General features: G+C 42.3%; 1 protein-coding gene across 1 annotated transcript; it reads right to left on the bottom strand.

The window, feature by feature from the left end:
- Positions 1-976: 976 nt before the first annotated feature.
- Positions 977-27,809, bottom strand: LOC141191638 (uncharacterized). Its single transcript, XM_073661576.1, has 7 exons — positions 27,688-27,809; positions 17,091-17,174; positions 16,818-16,961; positions 16,611-16,734; positions 9,710-9,807; positions 9,421-9,511; positions 977-6,162 (listed from the first exon to the last, which is right to left on the bottom strand). Exons 2-7 carry the CDS (start codon positions 17,166-17,168, stop codon positions 4,505-4,507), a joined length of 2,193 nt encoding a protein of 730 aa, XP_073517677.1. The 5' UTR covers positions 17,169-17,174; positions 27,688-27,809; the 3' UTR covers positions 977-4,504.

Consider the following 27,809-nt stretch of genomic DNA (forward strand, 5'->3'; position numbering starts at 1 on the left):
CCAAAATGGTGTCACTTATGGGGAGTTTTCACTGTTTAGGCACAGCAGGGGCTCCCAGAACGTGACATGGCGTCCGCTAATTATTCAAACAAATTTTACATTCAAAAAGTCAAATGGCGCTCTTTCCCTTCCGAGCCCTGCCATATGCCCAAACAGTGTTTTTCCCCCGCATATGGGGTATTGGCGTGCTCATGAGAAATTGCACTACAAATTTTGTGGTACATTTTTTCCTGTTACCCTTGCAAAAATAAAAAAAAATTGTTTCTAAAGTAACATTCTTGTGAAAAAAAGTTAAATGTTCATTGTTTTCTTCCACATTCCTAAACTTCCTGTGAACCACCTTAAAGGTGTCACTTCTGGGCATTTTCTGTCATAAAGGCTCCTCAAAGTTACTTCAAATGTGATGTGGTCCCTAAAAAAAGGGTTTTTTAAATTATGTTGAAAAAATTAGAAATCGCTTTTAACTTTTAACCATTATAACTTAACAAAAAAAAAATTGGTTCAAAATGGTGCTGGTATAAAGCAGACATGTCGGAAATGTTATTTATTAACTATTTTATGTGACATATCTCTGATTTAAGGGCATGAAAATTCAAATTTTGCCAAAATTTCTGATCACAAAGTAACGCCAAGTCACATCGAAGAAATTTTAACACTATCATGAAGTACAATATGTGACAAAAAATAATCTCAGAATCAGTGAGATCCGTTGAAGCGTTCCAACGTTATTACATCATAAAGTGACAGTGATCAGAATTGTAAAAATTGGCCTGGTCATTAACGTGCAAACCACGTTCGGGGGTAAATGGGTTAACACAACAAAAATAAAAATTGAACAAAGCAAATAATATATATCAAACCAAAGGAAAGTATCTACGTATCAGACAATTGTCTAGTACCAATAAGATGGTGACATATCTATGCTAGGATATGAATGGCAGACCATTTGGGAATAATCAGAAACACCAAACATGAGTTTGGTCAAAAACCTTTATTTCACAAGCAATTGGTTACGTGGTGGCACCTCAGAAGCGGGAGACCACACTACATAAAATACAGTGATTGTATAATACACAAACAGTTCTATATGTACAATATATCCAGAAGTCTATTGATCCTATTCTGAACATTATTGGCGAGTTTGGTGAATGGTCAGGCCTGTCCATTAATTGGGATAAGTCGGTTATTCTACCATTTGATGATATCTCTAATTCGAGCATATTAGAAAAAATAAGAAAAAAAAGTATTTAGACAGCCACCAATTGTGCAAGTTCTCCCACTTAAAAAGATGAGAGAGGCGTGTAATTGACAACATAGGTCGACCTCAACTATGGGAGACAAAATGAGAAAACAAACCCTGAAAATCACATTGTCTGATTTGGAAAGAAAGATTTCTGGCTCTCACAGATCTGTAACTTCTTCTTTAAGGGGCTCCGCTGTCCTATACTCATTACCTGTAGTACTGGTACCTGTTTGAACTTGTTATCAGTATAAAAGACACCTGTCCGCAACTTCAAACAGTCACACTCCAAACTCCACTATGGTGAAGACCAAAGAGCTGTCGAAGTACACCAGAAACAAAATTGTAGCCCTGCACCAGGCTGGGAAGACTGAATCTGCAATAGACAAGCAGCTTGGTGTGAAGAAATCAACTGTGGGAGCAATCATTAGAAAATGGAAGACATACACGACCACTGATAATCTCCCTTGATCTGGGGCTCCACACAAGATCTCACCCCGTGGGGTCAAAATGATCTCAAGAACGGTGAGTAAAAATCCAAGAACCACAAAGAGGGACTTAGTGAATGACCTGTAGAGAGCTGGGACCAATGGTACACAGGCTACCATAAGTAACACACTACGCCGCCAGGGACTCAGATCCTGCAGTGCCAGACGTGTCCCCCTGCTTAAGCTATTACATGTCCATGCCTGTCTGAAGTTTTCTAAAGAGCATTTGGATGATCCAGAAGAGTATTGGGAGAATGTCATATGGTCAGATGAAACCAAAGTAGAACTGTTTGGTAGAAACACAACTCGGCGTGTTTGGAGGAGAAAGAATGCTGAGTTGCATCCAAAGAACACCATACCTACTGTGAAGCATGGGGGTGGCAACATCATGCTTTTGGGCTGTTTCTCTGCCAAGGGACCAGGACGACTGATCCGTGTACATGAAAGAATGAATGGGGTCATGTATCATGAGATTTTGAGTGCAAACCTCCTTCCATCAGCAAGGGCATTGAAGATGAAATGCGGCTGGGTCTTTCAGCATGACAATGATCCCAAGCACACCGCCAGGGCAATGAAGGAGTGGCTTCGTAAGAAGCATTTCAAGGTCCTGGAGTGGCCTAGTGTCTCCAGATCTAAACACTATAGAAAACCTTTGGAGGGAGTTGAAAGACCATGTTGCCCAGCGACAGCCCTTAAACATCACTGTTCTAGAGGAGATCTGCATGGAGGAATGGGCCAACATACCAGCAACAGTGTGTGCCACCCTTGTGAAGACTTACAGAAAACGTTTGACCTCTGTCATTGCTAACAAAGGATATATAACAAAGTATTGAGATGAACTTTTGTAATTGACCAAATACTTATTTTCCACCAAAATTTAAAAAAAAATTTCTTCCCATCTCAGACAATGTGATTTTCAGGATTTGTTTTCCCATTTTGTCTCTCATAGTTGAGGTCGACCTATGATGTCACTTACAGGCCTCTCTCATCTTTTTAAGTGGGAGAACTTGCACAATTGGTGGCCGACTAAATACTTTTTTTCCCCATTGCATTATATGGCAGCGGAATTGCAACATTTGGGTGGGTGGCATAGCGCTGCAAACCCAAATAGTATTAAGGGGTTAATTACTTCAGGAACACCGTGGAATATTCCTATTCATATAGTGGAACTGAATGACCTCGTACACAAGAAATCAATATACCCTACACTTGCTCTACTCTACAAGGTCTGGGATAGGAGTAAAGATATAATGGAAATAGGAGACTGCAATGAATCTACACCTATATGGTTTAATAATAAATATGCTGAGTTCTATAAATTAGAGGGATTTCGGAGTTGGGTGGATAAAGGAATATATACGATATAAAACATATTATCTAAAGGGATACTTAAGTGCTTTGATCAATTAAAGGGGGAATTTGGGATGACAAACAATTCTATAAATCTTTACAGTTTCGGCATTCATTTAATGCACAATCAAGATGGACTCCCTTTTGGGCAGAAAATAATACTTTTGTTAAGTTGGTATTAGAGAAGGGAAATACTAAGGGTCGTATTTCTGATATTTACTGAGTCCTTCTTGATAAATATTTAAGAATATTTCCTTCTCCAGCTAGAAGTAAGATATAGTAATTGCAAGTTATCAGACGGTAATGGGCAAGCTGAAAGGATATATTGGAGAGATGCATGTATGTCATCCCTATGGTATGTTATTTTTTTATTGTATGTGTTAGGAGGGCGGTTGCAGACTTTAATATAATGGAACGCAACCGACCCTGGGGTTCGCGATGCAGCCTGGTGGACTGCTGCCGAACACTTTCCGGGTGGAAAGGGAAGCAACCAACTTAAATGTAAAACCCCTCCGTGTTTCTGCACACTGGAACGGGTATAGCAATTCGCACTATCTCCGTTAGCTGCACGAGAGATAGGCAGAAAAAAACTATCTGTAGTCCTGTTACAGCACAGGGACTACAGTGGCGGCACTAGGATGCGTGTGTGACTACGCCAACGGGTACACGTTCCTCCAGCCGGCATGCTACCGGACTGAAGGGTAAAACTCCACGTGGCTGACAGGCGATAGCTGTGGACAGGACGTCTGCAGGCTGCTCGGGGTGATAGGTGACCCCTTTGGCTGAGCCAGGGTGCAAGACGAAGCTACCTGCCTATGCACATCTAAGCCTGCCTAAGCGACCTGTGCTGATCAGCCGAGCGAACTCTGGCATCAGCAGGTTCCGGAGTGAACAGCTAGGGAGCACGTGGAACACAGTTGTCCACACCACAGCATCACTTGCTCAAATGATCAGAGCACGCCGCCATGTTTATGGGCGGGCCATTTAAAGACTAAACCCTGCCCACCGATGCGCCATTGGTGACGCTACCTGTGGACCAATCAGGCGGTGCCAGGTCACCGGGTCAGGTGGGTGCCAAACCACCAATCACGATCCGCCAGGTCATGGGCTTGCTCAGTGCGGCGAATCCTGGACTTAGACTCCAAAAGCCCTATCTCCCTCTGCAACCTATGCTTAACATTGCTAGGCACAAATACCCAGGAGACAATCTGCACATCTCGTGGACCAGACAAGCGTTGGGGCTGATGATGATGCTGAGCAGCATCAGCCCTGGCTGGACCAAAATGGGAGACCACAGAAGCTTCTGAAACCATTTCAACTCCAACAACATACCGACGCTTAACAGTATGTACTGATTTCTTGTTTTGTAAAAAAATCTCAATAAAAATTTATTGGATTAAAAAAAAAAAGATTAGAAAAAAGGCTTCTATCCTGTGTGAGTTCTCTGGTGCTTAACCAAAGCTGATTTCTGGTTAAAACATTTCCCACATTCTGAACATGAAAAAGGCTTCTCCCCTGTGTGAGTTCTCTGGTGCTTAACCAAAGCCGATTTCTGGTTAAAACATTTCCCACATTCTGAACATGAAAAAGGCTTCTCCCCTGTGTGGGTTCTCTTGTGACTATCAAGATGTGATTTATGGTTAAAACATTTCCCACATTCTGAACATGAAAAAGGCTTCTCCCCTGTGTGGGTTCTCTGGTGGTTATCAAGATGCTCTATCCGGTTAAAACATTTCCCACATTCTGAACAAGAAAAAGGCTTTTCCCCTGTGTGAGTTCTCTTGTGTCTATCAAGAATCATTTTACGATTAAAACATTTCCCACATTCTAAACAGGAAAAGGGCTTCTCCCCTGTGTGGGTTCTCTGGTGCCTAATCAAACCTGATTTCTGGTTAAAACATTTCCCACATGCTGAACAGGAAAAAGGCTTCTCCCTTGTGTGACTGTTCTGGTGTCTAACAAGATTCGCTTTCCAGTTAAAACATTTCCCACATTCTGAACATGAAAAAGGCTTCTCCCCTATGTGGGTTCTCTGGTGCTTATTAAGATACGCATTCCGGTTAAAACATGTCCCACAGTCTGAACAAGAAAAAGGCTTCTCCCCTGTGTGGGTTCTCTGGTGGCTATCAAGATGCGCTTTCCGGTTAAAACATTTCCCACATTCTGAACATGAAAAAGGCTTCTTCCCTGAGTGGATTCTCTGGTGGTTAACCAAAACATATTTATTGTTAAAACATTTCCCACATTCTGAACAGGAAAAGAGCTTCTCCCCTGTGTGGGTTCTCTGGTGGTTATCAAGTTGCGCTTTCTGTATAAAACATTTCCCACATTCTGAACATGAAAAAGGCTTCTCCCCTGTGTGAGTTCTCTGGTGGATATCAAGATGCGCTTTATGGTTAAAACATTTCCCACATTCTGAACATGAAAAAGGCTTCTTCCCTGAGTGGATTCTCTGGTGGTTAACCAAAACATATTTATTGTTAAAACATTTCCCACATTCTGAACAGGAAAAGAGCTTCTCCCCTGTGTGGGTTCTCTGGTGGTTATCAAGATGCGCTTTCTGGATAAAACATTTCCCACATTCTGAACATGAAAAAGGCTTCTCCCCTGTGTGAGTTCTCTGGTGGATATCAAGATGCGCTTTATGGTTAAAACATTTCCCACATTCTGAACATGAAAAAGGCTTCTCCCCTGTGTGGGTTTTCTGGTGAACAACAAAAACTGATTTCTGGTTAAAACATTTTCCACATTTGTAACAAAATCTATTGTCCGCTGTGTGTAATTTTTGATGTTTAAGAATAGACTTCTCGAGGGTAAAACTATTTCCATTTTCTGAACGTGAAAATGATTTCTTTGCTTTAGGAGCAGTTCGTTTTTTAATGCTTATTTTATTTTGATTTTCCTTAGTAGTTGGTAATGAATCAGAAGATAGGACCTGTTTCATAGGATCAGATGATAGATCTTTGCTGTGAAGGGATGATGGTATATCTGGAGTAATGGCATTCACTTCAATTGCATCATGTGGGATCTCAAGAGCATCAGATTTAAAAATCTCCTGTCCATCTGATCTTCTGGTACAGTCATCTGCCAAGAAAAAAAAATTATTAATTTTGAATAAAATATCATTGAAATTTATATTTTTGAACATTTCTACTTAAAATGTCTAAACAAGCACATCTCTGGGCTACATGCTAATCCAGGGAAATGAAGAGATATATGCTCAAGTTTAAAAATCAATTTTATTAGACACAAATCTAAAAAATAGAGGAATATTTTAAATATTCCTGTTATTTTTTAGATTTGTGTCTAATAAAATTGATTTTTAAACTTGAGCATATATCTCTTCATTTTCCTGGACTAGCATGTAGCCCAGGGATGTGTTTGTTTAGATTGATTTAGAAGTGGTATGCAATCTTTATTTCTTTTTCTATGAGATTCTTGTGTTAATTGTACTTAAAATGTCTGTAGAAATGGCAAGTTATTGACCGAATGACAGTTCACAGTCTAATAGAAAACCTCATAGGATGAACCAGTAGAGCGTGGTGTCCAACTGTTTGTTCATTCTGCCTCCAAAATATGGAATAAGAAGCCATCAAACAATGTTATGTAGAAAAATAATACCAATGAAAACTTCTACTCATCCCACAAAAAACAAGTCCCCACACAGGTCCATCATCTGTCAATGGAAAAACGTAAGTTTCCACATTATTAGTGGCTCAAAGGTTTTTGAAAAGCAACATGGCTTCCATAAACCAATCCAGCAATATCCGCTCTCCCGAAGTCAAATCTCCCCCTCGTTCTGAGCCTTGCAGTGCGCCCAAACCACATTTAGCCTCCATGTATTTGGCATTACTATAGTGAGAAGAACACACTTAATTTACGGTGTGTGTCTCCTGGAGCACAATCTGGGCACTATGTGTTGGGTAATAAAATGATATATTTGCAATTTTCACTCTCCAACATCCACCGAGTGCTAATTTCTGGAAAGTGACTGTGGAATCAAATTAGTCACTACTCCTATAGATTAATTCACTGAGGATTAGAATTTCCAACATGGAGTCACTTTATGGGGATTTCTACTGCTCTGATTTTCTGCCATTTTGTTATATTAGGATTTCTGCAAATGGTGCGTCCCATCTCCTCTGGGGCATTTACTTCTCCTCCTGCTTCGACTTGTGTGACGTCTGCTTTTGTCACCAGGCGTCTCCTTATTAATTCTGCAGGCGGCACTTGTGATGGAAGAGACGTCAGAACCAGAAGCTCTGGGCGGTGCAGGCTCTGTCCAGCCACTAAGATTAGGGTTGCTGGGACCAGTAGTATCATCCAGTCTGGCAGTATGGGTGTGTGCTGTCCAGCTGGAGTAATCTGCTCCCTGCTTCAGCCATTTAGAAAGCACCGCACCCTACTAAAGCTGGAAGCATATTGCTGGAAGCTGCCAGATACAGCCTTGTCCTCCTCTGGTTCAGTCCTCTGTGCTCAGCTCTCAGCTTGTGTATTTGTTTCCTATTGTGACCTCGGCCCGTTTACTGACTACTCTTGTGTCTTCTGATTTGTTATTTTCTCGGTCCTCCTAGTTCTGACCCGAATACCTGACTATTCTTCTTGACGTTAAAGGGTGATGAGCAAGGCAGTCCCTGGGATCTGGAGTATATAGCGCCAAACTGTTCATGGTGACCATCTTTTGAGCTGCCAGGTGACCATGAACAGTGCCCCCAATACATTGTGTCTGCAAACTATTCCAGCAAGATCTGCATTCAAATAGCTAAATGTCGCTCCTTCTCTTCTTAACCTGCCATGTGCCCAGACAGTAGTGTACAACCATATATAGGGTATTGTCGGACTCAAGAGAAGTTGGAAAATAATTTGTAAGGTCCATTTGTTTCCTATTATCCTTTGTGAAGAATCTCAAAGTTATCACCACATAAAGTGACACACGTCAGATTTAAAAAATGGGGCCTGATTAGGAACACAAAACTGGCTGCAGGAAGGGGTTAAAGCAGAGGATTACTGAAGTCAAAAACTGTGACTATACACAATAACACATCTACTGAAATTATCAAACTCAACAGTCTTCATCAGTAATAAATGAGTAACTAGTGGTGAAACCTCTCTGGGGTAATTACAGTATGGGGCTCGGTGGCTCTTGGCAATCTAAACTATCGTAAGGGACAATATTTTCTATCAGATGAGTGTCAAGAAGAAATATTAGACATCTAAAGTGAACTTTTTTATAATACTGCAGAGCTGAGGTGTCTTAAATTTAGACCTCGAGCATTGGGAAGACGTAATGGAGACCTTCTTTTAAAGACTACCAGGGAGTTACAGACTCACATAAGTGAGTCAGGCCGATCCCACCACAATAAAGCTATCATACAAAATGAAACTGGAAAAAAAAAGACAGAATAAAAGATATGTTACATCCCCAACAACATATATATAAGGGGAGAGCTCCAACACTAAACTGGAGTTGCACTCATTTATAGTGGACCATTGGAGCTACTATGACTCCTGAGCAGAAGAGTAGAGAAACTATTAGCGCCCACATTTCAGGAGAGATTGTGCAGTAATCTGAATTCCTTAGGATTGAAAAATAATGTAATTTATGGCGTTGAGTGAATCCATGAAACCAGGGCTGGAGCCAACACATCTCCTGCAGGCGTGAATAAATGTATATTACAGCCATCAGCCACGCACAGCTTAGAGATATATCATGGCACAGGTGTAATGTTTTCTGTATAGTTTATCACAATCCTGTTTGAAGTTAGTCAGTTTTAAAAGAAATTGAAAAGTCAGGATAAAGGGAAACTCTGCTGTTATTGTACAGAAATTCACACTTGGCCCTCACTGCACATTTAATGTTATCGATCAAAAAAGTGAAGTTTGGCCAGAAAGACTGGACCTGGTCTTGTAGGGACCATATCAGCACATTCAGCAGCACAGAAGGGAGAGAAGGTAGATTCATCCAATAAGATATCAGGGTTCTAGGAAGCCAACAGCATCATCACCCTCCACTTTCTCTACAAGTGATTTTCTCATTTGTCAGCACATTCTACGTACGCTGTCATTTGGCTTTGTAGTTTACAGATCTGAGCAGGTAATGGACAGAGTCTTCTAATCCCAGGGGTTAGGTGGATCCTCCAGGTTGTAAGTTCTACAGAAAAGGTCTTTCACAATTACACAAAGTAATGTGAACATTTTTGGATGGAGGAAAATCTTGTGGTCTAGAGGTAAAATGGTGGTCACACAATTGTAACACAACCGGACTACACCACTGATAAAGCAGCCACAGCCGGTGTCTGAGAAGAATCTGTGACTTCTCTGCATTTAGTGGTTACTACTCACTTGGGTAGTCATATGTAGGAATCTCCTCTTTACACCGCTCATCATCCCTCACATATGTCTCTGTAGTATTAATATGGGTCAGATCTTCACCCTGAAACAAATATTATAAAAGTCAAAGACAGATGGAGAAGTCACATCTATGATCAGCTCTAATCCTGCCATCTCCATCGTTCTCATTACACAAGTATAAAACATATAATACTGGTGGATAAAACAAGACTGAGCACAAGACCTTCACAGTCATCTACACATCACAGGGGAGAGCTCATGACACCTTCTCTCCATCTACCTGATGATCCTGAGGAACATTGGGATCTTCTTGTTTACAGTCCTGTGGAAGAAGAGGACGGGGACATCTCTCTGGTGTTGTCCTCTTACTGGATAGATCTGGAGGAAACACATACAGGGGCTGAATTCATTCTTTACATACAGATAATTATAGGCCGTGTGAATTTATTCCTGTCTAGAAATACAAGTACACAAAAAGAAAAAGTGGGCACTGCTGGGGAATAATAATCACAAATAGAAAGGGGTGCTACAGTAACCTGATGTAAAGACACAAAATTATTCGGAAGAAAAAGACTCAGGATATATAACCATGCACACCCAATGTTGGAAAAGTGAAAAAAATCTTTATTACATGATTACATTTAGACAACAAAAGAAAAAATTTTTTTAAAAGCATTTAAAACAGACAAAAACATGTGCAATCTTCATATGGGGGAATTCATGATAATATGCATAAAAATAGCAATAAACCCCACTATGTTATGTGCCACAGGTATATTTTACATCACTTATATAACATTCGATTAATGTAGACCTACTAAGCAAACCTGGTATAAATAGCACAGCACAACCAGTCAAAATATGTGTTTATGACAAAGCAAACCCCCCTAAATAATATAAGTGAATCAAGGAATGAGTAGGAGAGATGGTCTATTGGCAATGGGGGCCCATATTTTAGAGGTATTGGCCAGATTGTGTCACCAAAGTCATATATGACGTGGCACAGTTGATCCACATATAAATAACAAGCCAGGCATTCCTGAGTGGTCAAGTCAAGAAAATAAGTAAATAAAAAATATATGGAAGAATAATTACCTGCTGGCACCAGAGACCCTACGCGTTACGCTGCTCAGACGCAGCTTCGTCAGGGGTATGTTGTCTAAGAGCACATGTGTGTGTTATATAGTTGATCCCAAATGGTGTGACTAGTTTCAGGTGAGTGTTTGTCTCCCTATGGTGTGTAGACAGGCCTGTTCTCATCAGAATGTGTTCCACCCAGTCCACGTGGAACGCAAACGGAAATGGGTTAAACGTCATATCCGGTCCAAAGCAGAGGGCGCCAAATACAGCCCTGAAGCTATTATTGTCAAAGGTGCGTCCCACCCGTACCATACGGTGGAACGGGGGTGGAAGTAAAGTAAACGTCATATCCAGTCAGAAGGGTAAACACGCAGAGCAATGAACTATGCACGTAGTCATAATAAAGAAGAGGCTTGCGTTCCACGATGGAACGCAAAAACCCCAGGAGCAGCGCGTCCGCTGCGGAGAATAATAGTGATCACACAAGAAAGTGCTAGCATTAATCAAAAAAAAAAAAGAAAGAAAGAATTGCAGTCCAAACCAGGAATACTAAGAAGTCAGTATATGATCTGAGGACAATCACCAAACATGCATAGATACAAAGATGCATCACATAACAGAATACAGACCTGGACATATAAGACTCACTAACCAGACAGACATAAAACAACAAAAAAAATCCCATTTAAAATAAAACTCTCTCCTTTCCCTCTTTCCTTTTTTCTCTTCCTTTCTTTCTCCTTTCCCTTTCCCTTCTTTTCCTTCCCCTTTCCATCCTCCCCTCTCCTTCCTTTATTAAGATAAAAGACAAGACATATAAATGCATATGAGACTGTGTGCAAGTATGTGAAAAGATGCACACAGTTAAACAATCACAAATACAAGAAATAAGCAATAAACTAATGGAACTGCACAAGTTGGCCCCATGGGAGGGAAAAAAAAAAAGGTGAATCAAAACCCCAATAGTGGGCAAGATTCCACATATAAGAACACCATGGGAGTCTGGAAAAGTCAGAACTGGAAAATACTCATTCGTGCCCCTCATAGCCACTACATCAAACATTAGGGTCCAATAAGAAACCAACCCCGGGGAACTGGGTAGAATTTAAAAAATATTGATATTAAAGCCGCTGGAATGGAATTTAAAGGAGGTGCACATGCACCCCCAAAATAAACAGAGTACTGCTTATAAGGACACCATGGAAATTTAAGCCAAGTAACCAGTAAATGAGAGATCCTCATTTATGCCCTTTGGGGCCACTGTGTCAAGTGTAAAGATCCACCTGGATTCTGTCCTCAAAAGGTCCCTAGTATGATCTGAATTGCGAGGGTTAGGCTTCATTTTTTGGAGGCCTGTAACTCGCAATTTATTAGTGCTGCTGGAATGGAATTGAAGAAAGTGCAGGGCCACCGTGGAGATGGTCCTGCCCTTTCTCAAATCCTGTTCAGTAAGATGGATATTCGAAGCGTGTTGCTGTACCCGCCTCCGAAGTTCCTGCGATGTTTGACCAACATAGACCTTGGGACAGGGACAGGTCAAAGCATAAATAACATTATTGGACCTGCAGTTAATGTAGTCCCTCAAAGGAAATTGACGATTGTCAGTCGGGTTAGTAAAGATTTTTTCAGATGAAAAAAATGGACATGCAGAACAATTGCCGCAGGGAAAAGAGCCTTTGAGCCTATTACCACCAGAGGTATTGTACAACGGACGTAAGTAATGGTTATGAACGAGTTTGTCCCTTAAATTTGGGGCTCGTCTAGCCGTCAGCAAAGGTTTGTTTGATAATATACTGGATAGACGGTGATCCGTCTTCAGTATATTCCAATGTTTGCGGAATAGACCACCTACTTCATTCCATTGATTGTTAAACCTAGTAATAAATCTGATCTGTGTGTCTTCCATGTCAGCTCGTGTTTGCAACAGAACCTCCCGTGGTTTGGCGATGATCCTCTGATGTGCTTTAGAGATTATGGATTTCGGATAGCCCCGTTCACGAAAGCGTGTAGTTAGGTTACTGGCCTCAGTTTTGAAGTCATCCTGTGTTGTACAATTCCTCTTGGCCCTTGAAAACTGTCCCACTGGTATACTGTCTCTCAAATTTCTGGGATGAAAGCTTTGGTAATGTAGAAGACTGTTTGTAGCAGTCGATTTTCTGTATAATTTAGTAACAAGTGATCCGCCCACTATCCTGATTTCCAAATCCAGAAAATAGACTACGGAAGAAGATATACAATGGGTAAGATGGATGTTAAAGTCATTAACATTAAGTCTATCAACAAAATCAATTGCCTCCGCCTCCGTGCCCGTCCAAATAATTAAAATATCATCAATGAAGCGGAACCACTTGAAAACCCCATAATTGTATTCCCGTAAGGGATAGACGTGTGTATCCTCCCACCAACCCAGGAATAGATTGGCGAAGGCGGGCGCACACCGTGCGCCCATGGCGGTCCCAGAGGCCTGCCGATAAAACACATGATCGAATACAAAATAGTTGTGCGTGAGGATAAATTTCAAAAGATCCACAATAAAGGAGTCATGCAGACGATTACCTCCACTCGTGTTATTCAGAAAGTGCAGGACCGCTGCTATGCCGTCCTGGTGAGCTATATTGGAATACAGCGATTCAACATCAACAGTAATGAGCAGGAACTGGTCAGGTAAACTTAGGGAGTTGAGAGACTGTATTAGATGGGAAGAGTCTCTGAGATAAGAAGGAAGGCTGCCACCAGAAGGAAGGCTGGTGGCAAGTGGCTGCAAGAAAAAATCTACATAAATGCATGCTTTTATGTAGATTTTTTCTTGCAGCCACTTGCCACCAGCCTTCCTTCTTATCTCAGAGACTCTTCCCATCTAATACAGTCTCTCAACTCCCTAAGTTTACCTGACCAGTTCCTGCTCATTACTGTTGATGTTGAATCGCTGTATTCCAATATAGCTCACCAGGATGGCATAGCAGCGGTCCTGCACTTTCTGAATAACACGAGTGGAGGTAATCGTCTGCATGACTCCTTTATTGTGGATCTTTTGAAATTTATCCTCACGCACAACTATTTTGTATTCGATCATGTGTTTTATCGGCAGGCCTCTGGGACCGCCATGGGCGCACGGTGTGCGCCCGCCTTCGCCAATCTATTCCTGGGTTGGTGGGAGGATACACACATCTATCCCTTACGGGAATACAATTATGGGGTTTTCAAGTGGTTCCGCTTCATTGATGATATTTTAATTATTTGGACGGGCACGGAGGCGGAGGCAATTGATTTTGTTGATAGACTTAATGTCAATGACTTTAACATCCATCTTACCCATTGTATATCTTCTTCTGTAGTCTATTTTCTGGATTTGGAAATCAGGATAGTGGACGGATCACTTGTTACTAAATTATACAGAAAATCGACTGCTACAAACAGTCTTCTACATTACCAAAGCTTTCATCCCAGAAATTTGAGAGACAGTATACCAGTGGGACAGTTTTCAAGGGCCAAGAGGAATTGTACAACACAGGATGACTTCAAAACTGAGGCCAGTAACCTAACTACACGCTTTCGTGAACGGGGCTATCCGAAATCCACAATCTCTAAAGCACATCAGAGGATCATCGCCAAACCACGGGAGGTTCTGTTGCAACCACGAGCTGACATGGAAGACACACAGATCAGATTTATTACTAGGTTTAACAATCAATGGAATGAAGTAGGTGGTCTATTCCGCAAACATTGGAATATACTGAAGACGGATCACCGTCTATCCAGTATATTATCAAACAAACCTTTGCTGACGGCTAGACGAGCCCCAAATTTAAGGGACAAACTCGTTCATAACCATTACTTACGTCCGTTGTACAATACCTCTGGTGGTAATAGGCTCAAAGGCTCTTTTCCCTGCGGCAATTGTTCTGCATGTCCATTTTTTTCATCTGAAAAAATCTTTACTAACCCGACTGACAATCGTCAATTTCCTTTGAGGGACTACATTAACTGCAGGTCCACTAATGTTATTTATGCTTTGACCTGTCCCTGTCCCAAGGTCTATGTTGGTCAAACATCGCAGGAACTTCGGAGGCGGGTACAGCAACACGCTTCGAATATCCATCTTGCTGAACAGGATTTGAGAAAGGGCAGGACCATCTCCACGGTGGCCCTGCACTTTCTTCAATTCCATTCCAGCAGCACTAATAAATTGCGAGTTACAGGCCTCCAAAAAATGAAGCCTAACCCTCGCAATTCAGATCATACTAGGGACCTTTTGAGGACAGAATCCAGGTGGATCTTTACACTTGACACAGTGGCCCCAAAGGGCATAAATGAGGATCTCTCATTTACTGGTTACTTGGCTTAAATTTCCATGGTGTCCTTATAAGCAGTACTCTGTTTATTTTGGGGGTGCATGTGCACCTCCTTTAAATTCCATTCCAGCAGCTTTAATATCAATATTTTTTAAATTCTACCCAGTTCCCCGGGGTTGGTTTCTTATTGGACCGTAATGTTTGATGTAGTGGCTATGAGGGGCACGAATGAGTATTTTCCAGTTCTGACTTTTCCAGACTCCCATGGTGTTCTTATATGTGGAATCTTGCCCACTATTGGGGTTTTGATTCACCTTTTTTTTTTTTTTTCCCTCCCATGGGGCCAACTTGTGCAGTTCCATTAGTTTATTGCTTATTTCTTGTATTTGTGATTGTTTAACTGTGTGCATCTTTTCACATACTTGCACACAGTCTCATATGCATTTATATGTCTTGTCTTTTATCTTAATAAAGGAAGGAGAGGGGAGGATGGAAAGGGGAAGGAAAAGAAGGGAAAGGGAAAGGAGAAAGAAAGGAAGAGAAAAAAGGAAAGAGGGAAAGGAGAGAGTTTTATTTTAAATGGGATTTTTTTTGTTGTTTTATGTCTGTCTGGTTAGTGAGTCTTATATGTCCAGGTCTGTATTCTGTTATGTGATGCATCTTTGTATCTATGCATGTTTGGTGATTGTCCTCAGATCATATACTGACTTCTTAGTATTCCTGGTTTGGACTGCAATTCTTTCTTTCTTTTTTTTTTTTTTTTAATGCTAGCACTTTCTTGTGTGATCACTATTATTCTCTGCAGCGGACGCGCTGCTCCTGGGGTTTTTGCGTTCCATCGTGGAACGCAAGCCTCTTCTTTATTATGACTACGTGCATAGTTCATTGCTCTGCGTGTTTACCCTTCTGACTGGATATGACGTTTACTTTACTTCCACCCCCGTTCCACCGTATGGTACGGGTAGGACGCACCTTTGACAATAATAGCTTCAGGGCTGTATTTGGCGCCCTCTGCTTTGGACCGGATATGACGTTTAACCCATTTCCGTTTGCGTTCCACGTGGACTGGGTGGAACACATTCTGATGAGAACAGGCCTGTCTACACACCATAGGGAGACAAACACTCACCTGAAACTAGTCACACCATTTGGGATCAACTATATAACACACACATGTGCTCTTAGACAACATACCCCTGACGAAGCTGCGTCTGAGCAGTGTAACGCGTAGGGTCTCTGGTGCCAGCAGGTAATTATTCTTCCATATATTTTTTATTTACTTATTTTCTTGACTTGACCACTCAGGAATGCCTGGCTTGTTATTTATATGTGGATCAACTGTGCCACGTCATATACGACTTTGGTGACACAATCTGGCCAATACCTCTATCTGGCCCCCATTGCCAATAGACCATCTCTCCTACTCATTCCTTGATTCACTTATATTATTTAGGGGGGTTTGCTTTGTCATAAACACATATTTTGACTGGTTATGCTGTGCTATTTATACCAGGTTTGCTTAGTAGGTCTACATTAATCGAATGTTATATAAGTGATGTAAAATATACCTGTGGCACATAACATAGTGGGGTTTATTGCTATTTTTATGCATATTATCATGAATTCCCCCATATGAAGATTGCACATGTTTTTGTCTGTTTTAAATGCTTTTAAAAAAATTTTTTCTTTTGTTGTCTAAATGTAATCATGTAATAAAGATTTTTTTTCACTTTTCCAACATTGGGTGTGCATGGTTATATATCCTGAGTCTTTTTCTTCCGAATAATTTTATTTATTCCTGTCTATTACCTGGTGATGTGAGGGGCTGGGTAACCTCCATCATGATGTCCTTGTACAGATCTTTGTGTCCTTCTAAATACTCCCACTCCTCCATGGAGAAATAGATTGTGACGTCCTGACACCTTATAGGAACCTGACACATACAATGATAAGGTCATCCCCCCGATCCCTTCATAGCATTACTGTATAATGTCCCAGCATTCCCAGCAGTGTCACCTCTCCAGTCAGAAGCTCAATCATCTTGTAGGTGAGTTCTAGGATCTTCTGGTCATTGATGTCCTCATGTATCAGGGGGTGAGGTAGAGGCCCCGTGATTGGGTCCTGACAGCGCTCACTAGAGGTCTTCACTACTATGTAATCCTGGTTATGGAGAGACACATTAATAAATCTCACTCCAGACATTTCCAGAGTCCTCACCTCTCCAGTTCTGTCCATCTGTTATTCCCATAGATAAGAATGATGTAATGTGACGTCATCAGAATCTCTCACCTCTCCAGTAAGCTGGAAGAGGATCTCTAGGGTGAGGTGCATTATCCTCTCTACCATCTTCTTTCTGTCTCTATCCATTCTTCTCTAGGAAAATTATATAGATAAATTATTACTATCTCATATTGTGGGAATCTGAGTGGATTGAAGATGAGTTGGTGTAAAATATATAAAATTCTGTGTAATAAAAAACATGAATAGCATTGTGATGCCAGTATAAAGCAATAATGTGGTAGAGCTCTACATACATCTTCAGATCACACAGAGATACCGATGTGCTATCAGTTGGGATTATGGAAGTTATAAAATAATTCAGTAATATAACAATATAAAGAATTCAACAGTCTTTGTACAGCCAATAAAATATGTTAATGGTTTATTTGTATACATCTCACCACTCCATGATAAGTTCTAGAAAGAAGACGTCTTCTATCTCCACCGCCTACTCTACACTGTGTGCACGATTATTAGATAATTTGTATTTTTGATGATTATTTTTATTAGTTAACATCTCCAGTGCTGTCGGTCAATCCACAGAGTAATAAACCTGAATATTTAAGAAAGTAAAAGTGAGGTGCTGTCTAAGGAGAATATCTCTGTTTCCAGAGTTATTATGCAACTATATGAAAAATTTAAATTTTCCATCTTAACTGTTTATTTTCATCTGGTATATTGAGAATAAGACCCAAACAACTCAATGTCCAAAAATACATTTCTGACATTTAACAAAAATTTATCAGTGACCAATATAGCCACCATTCTTCTCAACACCAGTGATAAGCCATCCATCCATGGAGTCCATTAGTTTCTTAATCTGTTGACGATCATCTTTGTGGGCAGCACCAGGCACAGCCCCCCGACACTTATCAAAGAGGGGACTGTTCTCCTTCACCTTAAATATCGAGTTTAAGAAAAGCTCAAAAGTTCTCCGGAAGGTTTAGGTCCAGTGAGGAAAAGGTCATGTCATTACTCTTTCATCTTTAAGGCCTTTCCGGGTACTGAGCAGTGAAGACTTTGATGCTGCCATTGAGCATTCTCCCGCAGAACAATCCTGCTGTTTTTTTTTTTTAAAGATGCAGATTTTTTCTGTACCTCTGTTTAAAGAAAGCGTCATCTAAAAACTTGCAGTAGGTTTGGGATTTGATTTTGAGTCCATATTCAATTAAAAAAAGTCCAACTAGCTCATCTGTAATAATACCAGCCCATAGCATTGCCCAACTCCATCTCGCTGGCGTCTGAGTTGAAGTCTAGGTCTGTGCCCATTAATGATCCAGCCATGGGCCCATCCATCTGCTCCGTTGAGAGTCACTCTCATCAGTCCATAAAACCTTTAAAAAAAATCTTTTTTCAGCTTTCTTTTGGTTAAGTCTTGATGTTTGCACTTGTGTCTTGTTGGTGGTGATTGATATTCAGCCTCGGCCTTGTCTCTGAGCACTGAACACCTAGTTCTTCTGGGCCTCCAGGGAGGCTGCGATTCTGGAATACGACAGCACTGGAGGATAATATCTTCCTGGTCGCTTCACATTTGAGTCTTCTGAAATCTTTTGCAGTTAATGTTATTCTGTATATATTTTTTGCAACCCTGTAGACTTTTGAAGTTTCTGTGGTCACTCCCCAATATCTGAGCAATTTAAGGAGTGTTGCATCCCTCTGTAAGACTTTTAACCATTTTTGACTTTTTAGAGTCAGTTAAAACTCTTTTTGGCCCATTTTGTCTGAGGACAAGAAGCTGTCCAATAATTCCCCCCCCCTGATAAAGGGTGTCAATATCCATAGGCCACACACCCCTCATTACACAAATACACATCACCCGATCTACTTTATTTTTCAGACTATAAGACGCACCGGACCATCAGATGCACCTAGGTTTTAGAGGAGGAAAATAGAAAAAAAAATTTAAGCCAAAAATGTGGTCATGATGCCCTGTTAAGGGGGAGGGGGTCTACTGCTGACACTGTTATAGGGGTATTGTCCCCTAATTCTGTTAATATGCCCCATCCTGGTATATATGACCCCTTTTCCCTGTTATATGTGGCCCTCATCCCCATCCTGATATGCATGGCCCCCTCTTCCCTCTTCCTGGTATGTATGGCACCCTTCATTCTGGTATGTATGGCCCCCCTCACACCCATCCTGGCATGACAGGAGGAGGCCTGACAGGAAGTGGTGGAGGCGGAGCCTGCCGTGTGCTGCAAGAGTTGTGCTGTGTGTGGAGAGAGCTCCTGGGAAGGGAGGAGAGCCAGGCGGAGGTGACCGAGCGGACCGGGAGGACCAGTAGGAGGCGACCGGAGGGACGAGCGCAAGAGAGCGCTGTGGCAGCGTGCAGTGCCGGCCAGCGGAGGGTGCCAGGTGGTGGTGACCAGGAGGTGATCAGGAGGACCGGTAAGAGGCGACCGGAGGGAAAAGCGCGCTGTGATAGCGTGCAGCGTCCCTAGAGGAGGTGAGTGAGGGGCAGGAGGCCGCGATAAGCGGCCCTACTGAACCCAAGTGTGTACTGTACTGTATTGTATTTGTATCTGTATTGTAATTGTATTGTATTCCCTAGTCCATATTTAATTGATTACCCCCCCGTCCATATTTAAATTGATTCCCCTGAACACCCCGTCCATATTTAACTGATCCCTCTGACCACATTAAATTGACCCCCCGTCCTCATTTAATTGATCCCCGACCACCCCCCGTCCATATTAAAGTGATCCCCCTGACCACATTTAAATGATTGACCCCCCCAGCCCATAATTGATTGATCCCCCTTGTCCTATTTAATAGATTCCCCTTGTCCACTTTTACTCATCCCCAGTCCCTATCTATTTGCCTTATCCCCCACCATATTTAATTAACCCCTGTCCATAATTAATTGATTGATTCCCCAGACCACAATTAATTATTTCCCCAGTCCATATTTATTGATATTATTGATACTTATTGATCCCCAGTCCTTAGTTAATTGACCCACCGTCCATACCTATTTATTTGCTTTACCCCCCATCCTATTTAATTAAACCCCCTGTCCATAATTAATTGATTGATTCCCTAGTCCACAATTAATTATTTCCCCAGTTCATACTTATTGATCCCAGTCCATAGTTAATTGACACACCGTCCATACTTAATTAATCCACCTGACCCACTCAGCTGATCCCCCGTCCATACTTAATTGATACTTAATTGATCCCCCGTCCATACTTAACTGATCCCGCGCCGATATCTAATCGATACACTTGCACATCCCTAATTGATCCCCGTCCATACACCTATATATAAATAATTGTGTTTTGTACTTGTACATATATACTGACTGTATCCCCATATTTAGAATGACGTCCATGTTGGCCGGAGCCGTGCAGTGTACATCTTGCGCAATGTATGCATTCCCTGAGCTACCGCTCAGGGATCCATACTGCTGCGAGAGATGTGAGCATATCGTGCACTTGGAAGCCCAAATCCTGGATCTAAGTGCTCAGATAGCGGTACTGAGGAGCATCGACAACATGGAACGGAGTTTGCTGCTCACCGAGCAGACACTCAATGGGTCAACACTGGGGGTGGAGCTTAGTGGGGAAGCGCAGGCTGAACAGGCAGGGAGCTGGATAACAGTTAGGAGGGATAGAGGGAAGAAGTATAGGAAGGCTGGTTCAGAACCGGCATTATTGGAGCACGACAGATCCTCTGACCGCCGGGGGAGTGTATGCTCCAGTAATGAGGGGGAGGGGGGAAGTGTAGGGCAGGCTAGACAGGTCCTGGTAGTGGGTGACTCTATTATTAGGGGGACAGACAGGGCAATCTGTCACAAAGACCGGGATCGCCGAACGGTGTGCTGCCTCCCTGGCGCTCGAGTCCGGCACATCGCGGATCGGGTTGACAGGTTACTGGGTGGGGCTGGCGAAGACCCAGCGGTCATGGTCCACATTGGCACCAATGACAAAGTGAGTGGTAGATGGAGGGTCCTTAAAAATGATTTCAGGGATCTAGGTAGGAAGCTTAGGGCAAGGACCTCCAAGGTAGTTTTCTCAGAAATACTACCAATCCCGCGAGCCACACAGGAGCGCCAACGGGAGGTTAGGGAGGTGAATAAGTGGCTAAAGAGTTGGTGCAAGGCAGAAGGGTTTGGGTTCATGGAGAACTGGGCCGACTTCGCTGTCGGCTACAGGCTCTACCGTAGGGACGGGCTGCACCTCAATGGGGAGGGTGCAGCGGTGCTGGGGAAGAAGATGGCTAATAGGTTGGAGGAGTTTTTAAACTAGAGACGGGGGGGGGAAACCAAGGAAATAGGTGGGATGTGAGGCAAGCAAGGGGGAAGGGGAGAAGTGAATATAATGAGGGTGGAGAGGGGGGTGGGGATAGTACAGTTAGATCGTTAGAGAAGAATAGGATGCTAAATAACCCCAAAGTTTTATCTTGCATGCTGACCAACGCAAGAAGCCTGACCAATAAGGCGGATGAGCTGCGGGCGCTTATATCGGAGGAGAGGTATGACATCGTAGGTATAACAGAGACTTGGCTAGACGATAGCTACGACTGGGCGGTAAATTTAACAGATTATAGTTTATTTAGAAGGGATCGGAAACAGGGGAAGGGCGGAGGAGTCTGCTTATATGTAAAGTCACGTCTAAAGCCCAGACTAAGGGAAGATATTGGAGAGGGAGAAGAGTGGGTCGAGTCCATGTGGGTAGAGATAGAGGGGGCAAAAAATAATAATAAAATATTACTGGGGGTCTGCTATAAGCCACCCAATATAACAGAGGAGAATGAGAAACTGCTATTAGGACAAATAGACAAAGTAGCAAAACATAATGAGGTGATTGTAATGGGGGATTTCAACTATCCGGATATTGACTGGGAAACAGAAACCTGTAGATCTCAGAAAGGAAAAAGGTTCTTGACAAATACTAAGGATAATTATCTCTCCCAACTAGTGCAGGAACCAACGAGAGGGAAGGCCGTGTTGGACTTAATATTGACTAATAGGCCTGATAGAATAACTGAGGTACAGATAGGGGGGCACCTAGGTAATAGCGATCATAATATTATCAATTTCAAAATGCCCTTCAGTAGGGTTGTCAATAAAGGAACAACAAAAACATTAAACTTTAGGAGGGCGAAGTTTGATCAGCTGAAAGAAAACCTTCAACTTATTGACTGGGACAAAGTTCTTAATCAAAGGAATACGAATAGTAAATGGGAAACCTTCAAAAGAATTCTGAATACTCAGTGCGAGAGATATATACCGTATGGGAATAAAAGGGCCAGAAATAAGAGGAAACCAATATGGTTGAACAAGAACGTAAAAGGGGCGTTAAATAGCAAAAAAGAGGCATTCAAGAGATTAAAACAGGAAAACAGTAAGGAGGCACTAATGTGTTACAAGGAAAAAACGAGAACCTGCAAAAAACAAATAAAAATAGCGAAGGAGGAAACAGAGAGACGTATTGCTAGGGAAAGTAGATCAAATCCCAAACTGTTCTTTACGTATATAAATAGTAAAAGGATTAAATCGGATAATATTGGACCGATAAAAAGTGATGAAGGCAAAATCATAGAGAAAGATGAGGATAAAGCTAATCTATTAAATAAATTTTTTTCGTCAACTTTCACAAAGGAAAAAGAACTAACAGGCGAAATGAGAAGTGACAAACTTAATCCTCCACTAAGTATGACAAATCTAACCCAAGCTGGGGTACAGAAACGCCTCAGTAACATTAAAATAAACAAATCACCAGGACCTGATGGCATACACCCACGGGTACTAAGGGAACTAAGTAATGTGATAGACAGACCGTTATATCTTATATTTAAGGACTCTGTTGAGACTGGGTCTGTGCCACTTGATTGGCGACAGGCGAATGTAGTGCCAATATTCAAAAAGGGAGCGAAAAGTGACGCCGGAAACTATCGGCCGGTGAGTCTGACGTCCGTTGTGGGCAAAATTTTTGAAGGCTTCATTAATGAGGCAATTACGGAGCATCTTGATGCTAATAATCTATTAACCCCGAACCAACATGGATTCATGAGGAATCGCTCCTGCCAAACAAACCTGATTGACTTCTACGAGGAGGTTAGCTCTCGAGTAGATCAGGGGGAACCAGTGGATGTCGTGTATCTCGACTTCTCAAAAGCGTTCGATAGCGTGCCACATAATAGGTTGGTATACAAAATGAGAATGATGGGGCTGGGGGAAAATGTCTGCAAGTGGGTAGCTAACTGGCTAAAGGATAGAAGGCAGAGGGTGGTTATAAATGGAATATACTCAGACTGGGTAAGCGTCACTAGTGGGGTACCACAGGGGTCTGTACTAGGCCCAATGTTATTTAATATCTTTATTAACGACATAGTCAACGGGATAAATAGTAAAATATCAATATTTGCAGATGACACAAAGTTATGTAAAACAATTAATACAAAAGAGGACAGTGCAGACCTACAGAGGGATTTGGATAAGCTGGGTAGGTGGAGCATTAAATGGCAAATGAGGTTTAACGAGGAGAAATGTAAGGTCATACATATGGGAAGGAAAAATGGAAGTCACCAGTACTCACTGAATGGGAAATCATTGGGGAATTCAGAGATGGAGAAGGACTTGGGCATCTTGATTGATAGCAAACTAAATTGGAGTGCCCAAAGTCAGGCGGCTGCTGTAAGGGCAAACAGGGTAATGGGATGTATCAGAAGAGGTATAGCTGCAAAGGAGGAGAACATTGTTCTTCCACTGTACAAAGCACTGGTCAGACCACACTTGGAATACTGTGCTCAGTTATGGGCCCCAATATATAGAAAGGATATAAATGAGCTTGAAAAGGTACAAAGGAGGGCAACAAAATTAATAAAGGGAATGGAGGGACTGCAATACCCAGAGAGGTTGGCAAAACTAGGACTATTCAGCCTGGAAAAGAGAAGGTTGAGGGGGGACATAATAAATGTGTACAAATATGTTAGGGGACAGTATAGAGATCTTGCCCGGGATTTGTTCAAAAGGAGGGATATTACGGTAACAAGAGGGCACTCACTAAGACTGGAAGAGAAAAGGTTTCAGCACCAGCATAGGAAGGGGTTCTTTACGGTAAGAGCAGTGAGAATATGGAATTCACTGAGTGAGGAGACGGTAATGTCAGATTCACTACACCAGTTCAAGCGGGGACTGGATGCATTTCTAGATACCAGGCAGATTTCAGCATATACTTAAAAATAAAATAAAATAGTAGGTTGATACAGGGATTTATTCTGACTGCTGGTTTCAGAGTCAGGAGGGAATTTTTCCTCAGATGAAGATTGGCCAAATCATTTGGGGTTTTTGCCCTCCTCTGGATCAACTTTAGCAATTACAGAACTAACAGGTCGAACTTGATGGACGCAAGTCTTTATTCGGCTTTACAAACTATGTTACTATGTATGGCACCTTCATCCCTCTTCTTCATATGTACGGTACCTTCATTCCTCTTCCTGGTATGTATGGCACTCGTCATCCCTGTGTGTATGGCCCCCTTCATCCCTGTATGTATGGACCTCTTCATCTCTGTATGTATGGCCCCGCTCATGCCTCATCCCTGTATGCATGGCCCCCCTTATGCCTCATCCCTGTATGCATGGCCCCCTTTATCCTTGCATGCATGGCCCCCTTCATCCCTGTATGTATGGCCCCCACATCCTGGTATGCTTGGCACCCCCTGATCTCCATCACGCTGCACAGAAAAAATAAACAATCATACTCACCTCCTCTCTCCTCCAGCGCTGTGTTCCGCTCTGTGCCGGAATAGTCACTGCTCCCCACGCTGGGACTGCGTGCGTGGGGAGCAGTGACCTTCATTCTCCCCAATAGCGCGCACGCTGTAGCCGTAGCACGGCTCCTGCTGTGCTCGGTTGTCAACATGCCCGCTATCAAAGTCCATTAATATTCACCACACCCATGGGATATTCACTGGGCGTGGGGAGCAGTGAATATTCATTTTCTTTAGTAGCGGCCACAGTGTAGGCTGCAGCAGGCGGCTGCTGCCTCCTGTGCCCCACTACTTCGCCACTCTCACTGTCGCTTCCCTCACAGCTACAGTATTTATGTATATCGGACTTTAAGACGCACCTCCGACTTATCTCCAAAATTTTGGAGGAAAAAAGGTGCGTCTTATAGTCCGAAAAATACAGTACTTCATCCAATAAGAAATGTTTATATAGCTTGCATTTGTAAAATTTGCATAAAAATGATCATATGGTCAAAATATTCACTGGCCTAATAATTGCGCACACAGTGTATGTTTCAAAGTGATCAAGAAAACTATTTTTTATTCTCAAATGCTATAAGCTATGGGTGCAATGTTCAGGAATCATCCTTCAATCCATAGAACGTGGACTCCACATCTCACCCCTGACAAAGCCAAAAAGTGAAAATAGTTGGGCAATAATCTGAAGCTTGTCTCCATTGTGATTATGATATGTTATAAGCAAGTTTAAATCTCTCAGTTATGTTAATGTGTATTAGGGGTGCACTGTTTTTTTTATGGTAATACAAAAAGAAATACTGGCATGGTGGCAACTAGCAGGGTGCAGTGCACGCTCAGGAGTTACAATAAATAAATGATTACAGCCATATCCTGTAGATTACATAAAAAGAGGAGAAGAACCATATTAGTGGTGTGGGCTGTGGGGCACTAAAACTATGGGGGTAACAAAGATGAGGATCATTACTGTATACGGCAATGAGAGGGGGGCTATTACTTTATAGGGCACTATAGATGGTTATAGCACTATGTGGAAGTGGGGACAAATGAGCAGGACAACTAAGGAGAGTAATGAAAAATATATATATGAAAAAGACAAAATATTAAAAAAACACACAAACAATAAATGTTTATATCATTCCCCTCCCCCCAAAGTAAATAGCAAAATGTAATACATTGAAAACATTATTCGGTATTGCCATGCACGTAACTGCCTGAATTAATAACATTTTGAAATATTTTTTCCCATGTGGTATAAATTGAAACACTAGGAATAATGTTTTTTGATCACTTCAATTCCACATAAAAATGTAATAAAAAGCTATTAAAATGTCATATTTCCTCCAAAATTGTATCAGCAAAAGCGAAGAAAACAAGAAATAATCATTGAAACCGGGCCATCGATGGAAGAATGAAAATAGTTACAGGTCTCAGAAAATGGCGACATGAAAAAATTGTTAGATACTAAATTTTCAGCCCTGGTGACATCATACCTGTAGCGCATTAGACCGCTGCAGTCAACCACTGATCTCAGAACTGATGACTATTTATTCAGTATGACTCGTTGAGCTCAGTGACTGGCTGCAGTTGTCACACACGCTAAAGACATGACATCACCACTGCAGCCTATAAAGAAGACCCGAGCAGCAGCAGAGAGCCGGCGCTGGAGCAGGGGAAGGTGAGTAATGCTGATTGTAGTATTTGTTACACAGACTTGTAGATTGTGTACAGAACACTGAAAGGGGAATCCTCTTCTATGATACTCCTCTCTGCTGTTAGTCCAGGGCACATTGTGATGTTCAAAGTTATAATGAGCTTTAGCCTGAGGACAGACAGGAATAATTATGAGATGGCCACATCATGCTGAGGACTTTGCCACACACTTCAAAATAAAGATCTACCAATTAAGGCAAGTCTTTATTTTCCCACCACCACAACCCCTTCGTGTACCAGACCAATTCCCTTTTCCTATTACCTCCCTCTCCAACATCATTGAAGGACAGCTTACTCGCCTCCTCTACAAATCACACCTCACCACTTGTGCACTCGACCCCATCCCACCTCCTCCCCAACCTCACTACCCCACTTATCCCGGCCCTAACCCACCTCTTCTACCTATCAATATTCTGGTACCTTCCTTTCTGCTTTCAAACATGCCACAATCATGCCTGCCCTCAAAAAACCATCCCTCGACCCGCCCGCTATGTCAAACTATCGCCCCATATCGCTGCTACCATTCGCTTCCAAACTCCTTCAGCAACATGTACACACTAAACTTTCTTCCCATCTCTCATCTAACTTGCTCTTCGACAACCTACAATCCGGCTTCAGCCCCCATCATTCCACTGAAACTGCCCTGACCAAAATTGCTAATGACTTACAGCCAAAGCTAACAGACAATTCTCCATACTCCTCCTTCTAGTCTGTCCTCTGCCTTCGACACAGTTGACCACTGCTTCCTACTACAGATCCTCTCTTCCTTTGGTGTCAAAAGACCTCGCCCCATCCTAGAAAGACTCATACCTTTCCAGCTGCACATTCAGCGTCTCCCACTCCCACACTACCTCCTCAGCCCACCCTCTCTGTTGGAGAGGCTCTGTCCTAGGAACCCTACTCTTCTTCATCTATACCCTTGGCCTGTGACAGCTCATAAATCCCATGGCTTCCAGCACCATCTGTACGCTGATGACACCCAGATCTACCTCTCTGGCCCAGACGTCACCTCTCTGCTGTCCAGAGTCCCGGAGTGTCCATCAGCCATATCCTCCTCCTTCTCCTCTCGCTTCCTCAAGCTCAACGGTGATAATAATGTGTGTACAGCGCTGCGGAGTATAGAGGCGATATAGAAGGGAGAGGAATATCCCGATAGAGAGTAATGGGGAATCTCCACATACCTCCACCTGCAGAGTCGCCACCACATATATGGCTGTTCTGTGCGCACAGGACCTGTGATGAGGTCACAGGAGGGGAGGAGTCAGGGGTCACATGATCAGGGGCCTCAGTGGGTGCAGGACTC

This window comes from Phyllobates terribilis, unplaced genomic scaffold (genome assembly GCF_046119375.1).
Source record: "Phyllobates terribilis strain yellow unplaced genomic scaffold, ASM4611937v1 Scaffold_49__1_contigs__length_9717188, whole genome shotgun sequence".
Lineage (NCBI taxonomy): Eukaryota > Metazoa > Chordata > Amphibia > Anura > Dendrobatidae > Phyllobates > Phyllobates terribilis.